Source organism: Cervus elaphus, chromosome 26, assembly GCF_910594005.1.
Source record: "Cervus elaphus chromosome 26, mCerEla1.1, whole genome shotgun sequence".
Lineage (NCBI taxonomy): Eukaryota > Metazoa > Chordata > Mammalia > Artiodactyla > Cervidae > Cervus > Cervus elaphus.
The window spans coordinates 37,567,123-37,580,017 of NC_057840.1; the positions used below are offsets into that span (position 1 = coordinate 37,567,123).

General features: G+C 44.8%; 1 protein-coding gene and 1 non-coding gene across 3 annotated transcripts in view; one reads left to right on the plus strand and one right to left on the minus strand.

Moving 5' to 3' along the window:
* Positions 1 to 16: 16 nt before the first annotated feature.
* CNKSR3 (CNKSR family member 3) overlaps positions 17 to 12,895 on the minus strand; it is a 103,914-nt gene continuing 91,035 nt past the window's right edge. Inside the window, exons 10-13 of one of the 2 annotated variants that reach the window (XM_043888008.1) lie at positions 7,666 to 7,790; positions 4,886 to 5,091; positions 4,312 to 4,401; positions 17 to 1,570 (exon numbers count right to left, since the gene is read on the minus strand). In XM_043888008.1, coding sequence (XP_043743943.1) covers positions 1,272 to 1,570; positions 4,312 to 4,401; positions 4,886 to 5,091; positions 7,666 to 7,790 — 720 coding nt within the window. In that variant the 3' untranslated portion in view covers positions 17 to 1,271. The remainder of the gene's footprint in view (positions 1,571 to 4,311; positions 4,402 to 4,885; positions 5,092 to 7,665; positions 7,791 to 12,895) is intronic. The other variant, XM_043888009.1, reaches the window with a different exon arrangement.
* TRNAG-UCC lies at positions 2,264 to 2,336 on the plus strand. The gene has a single exon. It is a non-coding gene; the product is annotated as a tRNA-Gly (tRNA).

Sequence of the window (12,895 nt, forward strand, 5' to 3'; positions counted from 1 at the left end):
CCATAAAATTCTAAAATTGCTTCAGAGGGTTTATTTTTTTTCTTTTTTAACAATAGTGCCCACGGTGGCAACAGCCATGGTGCTCACTGGTAAACCTGAAAACATCTTGAACACTTTTTCATTAGCTTCATGTAGGACACAAAACAGAAATATACCAATTATATGTGACTAAGAGTAAGAAAAATATACAACTATATTTAAAACACTTAAATTAACAAGATAGTACTTTTCCATTCTAACAAAGTATCATACATTCAGTTTAAACAAGAGTTAATACACAGACACACTTTTCCAAAATACCATATACTAGTTGAAAATGAGTGACCGTGAGATTTTTCCAAGAGGTTTCTAATGAGCAAAATGTGTACAGTTTTGAAGAACCATCCATTCTTTTCTGGAAGATAGTCACTGAACAGGTTAAAATGCAAACTGATGTCTCTCTCATAAACCTAAGTATGCTTGCTTCATTTTTCTGAATGAGACTTTGGCTGTCAGCAAGTCTTATAGCTTCTTTTCCCTTAAAAACAATAATATACAACATCAACAATGACACCCCTCACAAATAACCATAAACTTCTTTGTGTGTAGTAAGCCCTGTCTAACTGTTTTCACGTGTTTCTGTATTAACTGACCTACACTGATTGTTATGCAAATGGCATTAAACAAGTGTAACAGGCCTACATTTATACCTCTGCTTTGAAAGAGCATCAGATGCTGCCCACGTGTTACTTCAAGGTCAAGGCTGCTACACCTACACATGTGGTATATATATAGCTTGAAAAATCAAAACAAAACTTTTCTCCACTGGCTTTTTCAGGTGAAGAACTTGGACCAAAACCCAACCCATCTGTGTGACAACAGCCACCAATTGCAGTTCCACCCTCAAAACGAACAATGGCCCAGTTCTCTGTAACGATCATACCGTTCCTGGCCAAGGCTCTGCTCTAGAGAGTGTGTCTCTGTGTTCTGACTCTTAAGGAAGGGGGAAAAAAAAAAAGTGGGGGCAGGGGGGCAGACTCTCCCCATTTCTCTCCTTTGGCCGCCACAAGTCAGCATCTGATCTAAGATTCTCTGGATTTATTCCCATCCAATGACTTCAAGATTCCAAGAAGTGCAATATACAACTTTCCAAAAAAAAAAAAAAAAGGAAACCCACGAAATCGCGTAAGACCGCTACATAATACTGTGGATGAAAATAAGAACAAGACTGCCGACCGAGGAAACAAGGCACTTGTTAGCAGGAGTCCGGGAAGCCCCAGGAAGTGCGGGGCTCAGTGAGTCAACAGTTTCAGGCGAGTCAACCAGCTGACCAGCAGGGACGGCTCTGGAGACGAGGACTTGGCGGCCGAGGAGCCGGCTTTCTTTTTGGTCCCTTCTTCCGGGAACGGAATCGTGGCGCTGCTGTGGAGATCCGAACTGACGTAGCACCTGCTGCCTCGGATGTAGTCTGCGCCTCGGACCAGCTGCCTCTCGGTCGCGGGCCTTGAGAAGCGGTACGTGGGCGAGGAGCTTTCTTCGAGGATGGGAGGGATACGCTCGTTACTGAAATACCGGCAGAGGGCATCCTCACCTGTTACCGGATAAAGCCCACAAGCGGTCCATTAAAATACCCGTCATCCGCACACCCGCTGCTCAGCCTTGCCCTGCTTCTGAAAGAGGCACCGCACCCTGCCTTCCACTCGGGGATGGGCTCCCGGGTCCCCCAGGCGGCTGGGCCCACCCCGCGGGGCTTTAAGAAAGCAGATATGGAAGACAGCCACACTTCAGGCTGCTTTTCTATCAGAAAGGTAACACGACGGGCAGAGAAGAATCAGCAAGCCTGCCCTTTTTCATCAGCGTAGGATTTTCATAATTTCACTTGAAATCGAAAAACAAAGAAAATCTTGTAATGCTATCACTCCTTCCACATCTGTGCTTGTTCAATGCCTGCACCCTGGAGCACCGGCCCTGGGAACCGTGGTTCTTACCCAGGAGCATCCTTCAGGGGCATTCAGGAAGGTGGGGTACCTTTGCTTGTCACCCTGACTGCAGAGCAGGCACTCTCCACCTTTAATGGGTGGGGTTCAAAGATTCTACCGCTCTGCAAGGCTTGGGACATTTCTGGAGAAGGAAGAATGATCCTACCCTAAAAGTCACCCCCTCTGGGATGGGGAGCAGGGCGGGAGAGGTAAGAAATCAAATAGAAATGTAAAATACAGGGCATCCTGGCAGCCTTCTTTTGATCAAGAAATTCCACTTCTAAAAATGTACAAAGATTGGGACTTCCCTGGTAGTCCAGTGGTTAAGACTCTGCTCTTCCACTGCAGGGGTCACAGGTTCAATCCCTGGTTAGGGAACTAAGATCCCATACATATGCTGTGAGGTTTGGCCAGAAAAAAAAATTAAAATAGCATAGGAAGATGTATGTACAAGGTGTTTCTTGAAGCATTATTTACAATTGAGAGGAAATAAACAGAAATAACACAAATGTCCAACCATAGCAAACTGAATAAGTGGTTCAGATGGTAAAGAATCTGCCTGCAATGCAGGAGACACAAGTTTGATCCCTGAGTCAGGAAGATCCCCTGGAGAGGAAATTGGTAACCCACTCCAGTATTCTTGCCTTGGAAATCCCATGGACAGAGGAGACTGGTGGGCTACAGTCTGTGGGGTCATAGAAGAGTTGCACAGGACTTTGCAAATAAACCACCACCATTGCCATAAGACAGATTACTAACGCAACTATTACAAAAAATGTACGTGTTCCTCTTACATAATATTTCTGAACATCTATCTATTCCATTTTGCATATTTTTCCTAAGTGTATAATATGTAAATATAGGAACAATTAGAAGAAATACAAAACACTCAAGAGTGATTATTTCTAGGTTGGGAAGCAGATTACAGATAATTTTTCTTATATTTTCTATTTGTTTTGCTTTTGTAATCAAAGGGGGAGAAAGTTACTTTTTTAAAGTGCCCATAGGAGTCTGTTCATAGGAAATGCCTTAAGTAGGTATATCAAGAGACAGAAAGATTTTTGGTTGCCAGGAGCTGAAGGAGGTGGGAATGAGGAATAACTGCTTACAGGGTTTTCTTGTTGAGGTGACAGAATATTCTGGAATTAGTACTACTCTGTGAATGTACTGAAACCCACGGAATTGTACATTTTAACAGGGTGAGCTTTATAGTATGTGAGTTGTCTCTCCAAAAAAAGGTGTTTTGTTTTGTTTTCCTGAAGTGTCCATTATTTTATGCAGATAACTTTCCTTCTAAAATCATAACACCAGGAAAATGTGGCAGGTGGGATAGAGGTCAAGTATCTTTCCATTCTCCCAGCCTCACACTCCCCACCCCTACACCCTGTATCTCAAATATTAAAAGACTACATCTGGGACTCCAAAGGCTAAAAAGACTGGCAACAAGGCTGTGGACATTTCAGATCTAAACAAAGGACTGCCCTGCCCCCTGCTGTCTGCTCCACAGATTTTTCACATCAGCTAAGGGTGTCTTGGACCTTAGATGGCATCTTCTTCCTTTTTCCAATTTAGTTCATCCAGGCGATTCAGCTACTTAGGTGACAAACTTTACCAAGTCCCAGGGAAATGTCAGGGGTTGAGCACTTCGGCAGTTGAGGCACCAGAATTTATTTCTTCTTCCTTTTACTATCTCAGGCCTACCTGCTGTCTATCTTTTTAATAGCTCTTTGTTTCAGCACTGCAAAATCAATGTTAGGATGTCTTGACAATCAAGTGTAATCTGGGCCAACATTTCCCTTAAGAGAAGCATCATCATCAGTAACTTGGAATAGAGGGTAAATTAAACACAAGTTTCTTTTCCAATAGTAATTATTCTCTAACATAAGGACGGGGAAGAAAAAAGCTACGCCTGTCCATCAAAAATCAGACAGACTCCACTAATGAAAAGCTCAAAATTGAGGATGGAATTGTTTAATGAATAAGGTACTTCTACTTGCTTAGAAATTGGACCATCGACCTCTACAGTCTGTGTAAAGCACACGATACTAATTAGGAGATTTACAAGCGCTAACTAGGATTCACCAACTCAATGGACGTGAGTTTGAGCAAACTCCCGGGGACCGTGAAGGACAGGGAAGCCTGGCGTGCTGCCGTCCGTGGGGTCGCACAGAGTCAGACATGACTGGGCAGGTGAACAACAACACAGACATAGATAGACCCTTAGAGGCCTTCAGCAGCCCTGATGTTGTAGAGGAGAAGATGGTTTTTGTGGTCACTGAGCACACTCAGGAAGAGGCCCGAGATGAAGGCCTGGGCTTTACGTTTGGTGCTTTTTCCGTTTGCTTAAACTTACTTTTCCTCCCATGACCTCGAGGTCTAGCAAAAGGGTCCACAATGCCCATCCAGCTCGCATCCGCAGGCATTGACAAAGGCCGGGGCTTGCCTTCAGAGGAAGGGGAAGAAAAAGGAGAAGTTGAGAGTTTCTGGACTTCAGAGAACCCTTTCTTTAGTACTAGACTAAGAAATACCCCAATACCACCCCAATACCACGCTCACTGCAGTGTAAGTAAAACCTAGTTTAAAATAAGGAAAAAGTGTTTTAAAGCATTGGGTTTCCTCAACACGCCATGAGGACAGAGGCGTGCTGAACCTGAGTCTGTGGGTCCCCGGAGCAAAGCAACTGCAAGTTGAAATGCAGGCAACTGAAAGTTAAAACTGTAACATGATCTCACCCCACTGGGCTTGGATGCCAGGCGGTGTGATGACTCAACCAGCCTTGGCTTTGGAGAGATGAATAAAGGTCTCATACTTTGAATTTCATTGAGGTTTATGTTTTCCTCAGATTACCCTTCAAGTCTGCCAAATTCATCCAACAGTTCCAAATAAGGAAGGGGGAGGGGAAGAGAAATGAACACTCAGCAACGTACCGTAAGATGGCGTTTTCTCTCTCATTTTCGCGGGCAGAATATTAGTTTCCACGGAATAGCCAGGCAGCTGATCAGAATCTGCGATGGTGAATCTCCGTCTCCGGCTTTCCTGGTCCAGGAAGGAATTGGGGGACTCGGAACCCTTCGGACCAGGCTGTGGCTGTTTACATTTGCTGAATCCGTAAACAGAACCCCCATTCTCTTCCCTGCAGGATGGAAGGCAATAATTAAGTTGCTTACGAAGATCCTCTCAAACAAAAGAATTATGAGACATACTATTGCCAGCACATGGAAGACAAGTTAAATTCTCCTTTTCCTCTGGAGGAAAAAGCAATACTTTTTCAAGCACAGCTGCTTCTCAAATACATAGAGATCCTATTAAATAAAAGAAAATGATGCTACTAAATAAGGGCAAATGAGACTTTTTCATATATACAGTTTAAAGGATACAAATATACCTTTGAAAAGCTAGCTTTGGTTTTGCTGTACACCCACCCTATAGTAGAACTGAATCTCCTATTTACCACAGACACCACAAGTGAAGATATGACCAAACCTTTTTTCTCATGCCAAGATTAGTATCCTTGCCAAGATCAAGCAAAGAAGACACTTGAAGTATAATGGCAGTTGTTGGATTTGAAAATGATGTCAAAAAATACAAAGGGGCCTTTATAATGACCAATGGAAACTGTCTATTTTCTGAACTAAGTACAGAAAATCAGCAAAAATTGGACCACCGCCTGCAACTTAATTCTTTCTGAATGTCAGCTTATACTAAGACATAAAATTAATTTTAGTTGAGTCCAAGTTACCAGCTGGTTAACTTTTTGCATTTAGTAAATTCCATTAGGGGATCATTGCAAAACTACTATATAAATACAGAGTCTACTAAGTCCAAACAGTCTAAAGGTCAGCCTGGCCTACTGGTATTCCCAGTGAATACCTGTACCTGTAGCTCTCCCCCTTCATCGCCACCATGAATCTGTCTCCTTCTATACTTTTAAACCTGGAACACAACTTCCCCATTCTCAATGCTTTCCACACTCACCACTTGTTCTTATGACCATGTGCATGTTTCATTCCTAATAAAATATACTTTATTAATGGTGTCTTTCTGTATGTATGTGTCCCCACATGTCTTCTCCCAAATACATTAAAAGCCCCAGTTCCCTTTTGCCCTTACTATGTGCATACTCTTTTTCTTGTTATGGCTCTTGTGACCCCCCTCACCGAGACTCAGGCAAGAATATTCAGGATTAGGGGTATCAGGGTGATCCTCCCTACAGTTTCTGATAGAACAGTCCACATGCTGGTCATCAGCGAAACCCTCTGCTCACCACATGCAGAAGCAACAAACAGCTCCTTATATACACTTAAGATCCCACAACCAGAGGAACTCTGGTCTGCGAATCCAGGAAAGAGTCTTATCTACCAACCAGAATGCCCTGATCAGTGAGGTCACTGCTCCACCTGTAATAAGTTCTGGGCAAACCAAGACTCAAGGAGGAGGAAAACAATGTTACTTCTTTTTTGTGCCCAGGAAAGAAACACAGTGGATGCAAAGAGTTCAGCTTAAAACAAAAACAAATGAAAAACTCCAATATAAAGTGAAACATCACTACAAGTTCCGTCCAAACTTTTATCTTATGAAATATTACAGCATGATTACGTATTTCTCAATTTATTCTTGAACAGTTGACTAAGACACTGCCAGTTCTCTAGGGGCAAGAACTACATCTGTTTTGCATGAGGTGGTAAATCAGGCCCAACTCTCAGGAAATGTATGTTGAATAAATGAGCCAGAATCTCTAGTTTTACCAGCATATGTAAATATGTCAGATGGTATAAATAAGCCTGTATTTCATACCTCAATCACCCTCTATATAACGTTTAGCATGACCATCCTCACTTCACCATAAACATTTTAAATAGCCATTAAGAAAGTAATGATCTTTAAGAATTCATAATAGATATATACACATAAACACAGATGAATGCGCAAATACCTCCCATTCACACCTGTTTTCACGTTTTTTAACTCCTATGAAGAACACATATCTCTCTCTGCAAGATAAAACTAACTTTGACCTCGCAGAAATATTTATTATCTTCCGCCCCAGAGATAAGTTTACCATGTAGTTAATGAAACTTCAGCTTTGGGGAACCCCCAAACAGCCCATTCTGCTGCCCAGTGAAGAACGAAAATGATGTGACCCAAAAGCACATGCTTTAATGAGCCACCTCCTCCCCATCAAACTGTCTGGCTTCAAGGTCCAGATCTGGATCTGGATCTATCCCTATACTTCCCCTTTAAGAATTACACTTCCTTCCCCCAGTTTTACTGAGATATAATTGACATATAACATTGTATTCATTTCAGACGTGCAACACAATGATTTATGTATATACTGCAAAATGATCACCACAATAAGCTTAGGTAACATCCATCACCCCACACAGAGACTAATTCCTTCTTTCTCCTGATAAGAACTTTTAAGATCTAGTCCCTTTGCAACTTTCAAAATACACAACGCAGTACTGTTAACAACAGTCACCATGCTGTTGACCCCAACAGTCCATTCCCAGCACTCAGCCTGTAACTGGAAGTCTGTACTTTTCTGAACCCCTTCACCCATTCCTGACCCCCACACTCAGGTTGATGCTTTCTGACAGTGGATTCAAGCTTCAGCCTCCTCTTGAGATGCTCGTGATCTCCCCACCACCCGCAACATCCCCAGGCCCAGGAGACGAGCACATCACAAAAATGGTCACGGACTTACCGGGGCGAGTAGGGGACAGCTGGTGGAGGAGGAATATAAAGATCCAGAATGGCCGGCTTCTCCTTCTTCAGCGAGGCATCCATCGTGCTGTCTGGGGACTGGCTGGTGGTGGTGGGAGGCGAGGTCTGAAAGGGAGCAAGTGTAAAAGCATGGAGGTTAGCTCGGAGATCGTTCTCCGCAAAACCAACACCAGCCTCTGGGTAAACAGGGTCCTGGGTCATTTGTGTGTTTGCAGCTACTAGCAACACTCAACATATATTCTTCCTTGAGACACTCACAAGTCTTCGTTTTTTAATATGGTTGATTTGCAATGTTGCTTTAGTTTCAGGCGGACAGCAAAGTGATTCAGTTATACCTATGTATATATGTGTAACAATTTTTTTTCAGATGCTTTTCCATTATAGGCTATTACAAGATATTGAATATTGCTCCCTATGCTACACAGTAGTAGGTCCTTGTTGGTTATTTTATGTATATTAGGGTGTATATGTTTAATCCCAACTTACTAATTTATCCCTCCTGCCCTTCCCCCTTTGGTGACCATAAATTCATTTTCTGCCTGTGAGTTTATGTCCTGTAAATAAGTTCATTTGTATCATTCTTTAGACTCCAGATTTAAGTGATATCATATGACATGTGTCTGACTTACTTCACTGAGTCTGATAATCTCTAGGTCCATACATGCTGCTGCAAATGACATTAGTTTATTCTTTTCTATGACTAATACTCCATAGTATGTATAAACCATTTACCAAGAGTTTTGAAAGGCTAGATGCATTGTGAGAATCAGAGGCCTGGCAGTCAGGAGACTAGGAGGTTAGAATTTTAGCTCTGAGCAAAGCACCTAAACTCCCAATCCTGAGCTTCCTCCTCTGAAAAGCAGTCATACTGACAGTACCTCTCACGGAGGGCTGCAGTGAGGACAGAGTGAGTGAGTTCACACTCATCACTAGCAACACTACCACTGACTAGAGTGTGGCCTCGGAACTCAGACTCTCTGGGTGCGATCCCCGTTATACCTCTGATGCGTGCGTGTCTCCAGGCAAAATCACTCAACTCCTCTGTGCCTCATCTACAGAATGGGAATAAACGGGAACAAGCATAAAACTCCCATGGACAGAGGAGACTGGCAGGCTACAGTCCGCAGGGTCACAAAGAGTTGGACACAACTCAGTGAGTGTGCGCACACACACACACACGCACACACACACACACACACGCACGGTAGCAACAAAGGGCAGCTATGAGAATTAAATGAGGTAACACATGTAACGGGCTTAGCACAGGCTCATCACGCAGTAAGTACACAACCTCATGCAGTTTGAGTATTCAAGAGCTAATTTTTTAAATTTTAAATTCACATGGCTTCACTTTAATCGTGTTATTGGTCTCAGGGGACCTATTTTTTTAAAAGCTTGTGAGACCTTCAATCCTATGTCTCCTATAGTCTAACAGCGATGATCAGCGCTTTCTGGTTGGTAAAAGAACAGTGAGAAGGACATGGCAATCCACTCCAACATTTTTGCCTGGGAAATCCATGGACAGGAGGAGCCTGGCGGGCTACAGTCCATGAAGTTGCAGAGATGGACATGACTTTACAACTAAACAACAATAACAAAAGGAACAACAGCAAGGAAATCTGAGTCAAGGCACGAAGATATTTAGGGGAGGCCAGGGGGAAGCACCATTTGAGGACTGTGCTAGGCCCTGGGGAGCCAGAGAAAGACACTGAAGCCCTGTCTGGCCCAGGTGATGATGGCTGGAGACCCTCCCGGGAGTGAGAGTGTGAAATGGAGTCTGAGGCTTGGGAGGTTGGGAGTATCAGTGCTCAGAGAGCAACAGACCCATTTCAGGGAGGATGCTGAGACTCAGGGAGACAGACTCCCCAAGCATCATCCTCACATCCCAGGCATCGGTGCCTAAGACACAGCCTGTCAGCTCTCTGCACCAAGGAACGGATCCACATCTCAGCCTGATCATCTTGGACAACATCTGAAGACACAGGGCCCGGGACCCAGGCTCTCCACAAAGAGAAGTAGAAGGAAACTGGGGCATTTTCACAGAACAGGTGTTTCCCAAAACATCAACACTGATTGTTACTTCTAAATCAATAACCTTCATTTACAGGATGGTGGCCTAAAAACAGAGCAATGAACACCTTTCTGGGAACAACATTAATGATACTGACAAGAACTAGAGATGCTCCCTCCCAACAGAGGTGGGCACCCAGGCACACAGACCCCTCAAGAACAACACAAGGGGCAAAGCCCAGGATGGGGGCTGAGAAAGTGTACAGAGTACTGGTCTACCAGAGTGCTTGTTCTGAAAAATCCTGGACTCAGCGCTGGGATATTTTATGGCTAAGCTGTAAAACGGCCTCTGCATTTTTTTTTTTCAGAGTATTTATTTATTTATTTACTTTTTAATTTTTGGCTGCATCAAGTCTTAGCCGAGGCACAAGGGATCTTTGCTGTAGTGCGCGGGCTTCTCTCTAGCTATGCTCACAGGACACACAGGCTCCAGAGTGTGTGGGTTCTATAGTTTGTGGCACAAGGGCTCTCGAGCTGGGGGCTTAGTTTTCCCGTGGAATGTGGGATGGTAGTTCCCCAGCCAGGGATCAAGCCTGGGTCCCCTGCGTTGGAAGGCAGATTCTCAACCCCTGGGCCACCAGCGAAGTCCCCAGCCTCTGCATTCTGATGGCTGTTTTCTAGCTGGGTTGGAAATGAAGCTACATGTCTCATTCTTCACCTTCATCTCTCCCCCGAAACTGCACAGTGAGTGGAACTTGACAGGAAGGTAGACAAAAGAAAAAGGAAGCATGTCCCTTCTTAAGTGAATTTCCAGAGGTCAAGGAACTAATGCTAGCCTATACTTAGAAATAATGTTCGCTTTCCTTCTGAACACATCCACCTGAATTGTCCTCTGTCATATCAAACTCAGTGATGCTCGGAAGACCTGTCATCTCTGCCTCTTAGATGCTTCTTTTCTGACTGTCTGATTTCTGTTACTGGTATCACCACCCAAGGTCATTGCCACATTTCACATCTGCTGCTCACTTTCCCTGCCTGCCTACGCCTAACTCAAAGACTTTTCTAAAGGTCACTATGAAGTAATTAGAACTGAGATTTAGAAATACTAACTACTTATCTGGGGCCCCACAGCTAAGATGAGGCAGAGATGGGATTTGAGTGCAAGAAACTCAGTTCTGGAGCCCCTTCCTCTGCTTTTTGAGTCCTCTTGATGCGTCTTCCAAAAGATCTCCTGAGTTAGTCTTTCACAGAATCGCCCTTGTCCCAGCCTCACTCAGAACCCAGGTGGCTCAGTGGTAAAGAGCCTCCTGTCAATGCAAGAGACGACGATTTGATTCCTGGGTCAGGAAGAAACCTAGAGAAGGAAATTGCAGCCCACTCCAGTATTCTTGCTTGGGAAATCCATGGACAGAGGAGCCTGGTGGGCTACAGTCCATGGGGGTCGCAAAAGAGTCAGACATGACTTAGCCACTAAAAAACAAAAACAACAAAAGACATGTAACACCTCCCACCTGCTGTTTCAAGTTTAGATACTGGCATGGGCTAAACTGGGTCCCCTGAATCCCCAGTAGCTCAGAATGTGACTGTACTTTCAGTCTTTAAAGATATGCTTAATTTAAAATAAGGTCACATGAGTGGGCCCTAATCCAGTCCGACTGGTGTCCCTGTAAGAAGAAGTGATTAGGACACAGACATACAGAGCAAGCTCCAATACTCTGGCCACTTAATGCAAAGAGCCAACTCACTGGAAATGACCCTGATGCTGGGAAAGACTAAGGGCAGGAGGAGAAGGGGGCAACAGAGGATGAGATGGTTAGATGGCATCATTGACTCAATGGACATGAGTTGGAGTAAATTCTGGGAGGCAGTAAAGGACAGGGAAGCCTGGAGTGCTGCAGTCCATGGGGTCACAAAGAGTCAGGCATGACTTAGCGACTAAACAATAACATACAGAACAAAGACCACGTGAAGACACAAGGAGATGGCCATCTGCAAGCCAAGGAAAGAGACATCAGAAGAAGCCAACTTTGCTCTCAGGCTGCCAGCCCCCAGACTTCTGAAGGAATACACTTTCATTTCAGTGACCCAGTCGCAGGCACTTTGTTATGGCGGCCCTAGCAAACCAACCCAGACCTTAGTGTAAAAACCAACTGTCAACCTGTTGACATTACCTGTGGGATGAGGTCCCTGCTCCTTAGCCTAGAACTCTATACCCACCTGTCCAGCCCAGCCCACGGGTCCAGCTTCCTCTCCCACCCTCTGCCCGAGAGTCTGGTCTACTTATTCATGCAGGGGAACTGTGATGTTCACCCAGAGCCCCTCTGGTCAGCCAGTAAATTCAGCTGCTGCGATTATCTGTTGCTAAAAGCTCACGGTCACCCCCTGCTCCATAGAATTGCCCTCAGCCAACAACAGACACCCCTGAATACAGCTGCCAGAGCCTGTGATGTGTGGTTACACCTGGGTAACAGCCCAAGACTAGACCCTACCTGAGACAGCATCTTGCGGGCTTCCCCTCCTTCGTCTGCCTCCCTCCCTCCCTGACAAGTTTCACGGGAAGCACGTGCCCTAAATCATTTCATAAGAACGTCTGCCACATTCTCTGCCTCCAGGAAACCCTATCTGGACACCACCTGCCCTGACAGCAATGCATCCTTCCTTGGTGGCCGTGTGAACAGCGTTCATCTACTCCACCAAGAGCCTCCCATCTGCCTACGAAATCCCACCGAGTTTCCCAGGCTCCCACCTCCTCAGGAAAAGGCGCTTTTGCTCACCTGTCCATGCCCACCGCCCCTTCCTCAGAACCCAACATTCACCCCCCTGCACCAAGGAGCTGGCAGAGCTGGCTGGCGGGAAGCCCTCCATCAACTATCAATGATAAAGTAAGACCTCTTCTGTGTTAAGTAACACATTCTGAGAATTCCAGAAGTATTGAAAGACGGTGCCCTGTATACTGAGTCACGCAGACAGAACAACAGGGAAGGCTGGCGTGCTGCAGTCCATGGGGTCGCAAAGAGTCAGACACGACTGAGCAACTGAACTGAACTGAACCAAAGCAAACAGAAGCTGCCGGAGTGCGATTGATACATTCCCTTTTTATTTAAGTGGCTTTAATTATGTGCCCCTCCTGGCTCCACTCTCCACATCCTGTTCTTTATTTTTATGTGTCCCCCGCCCCCCTAAGGTACACACACAGACAG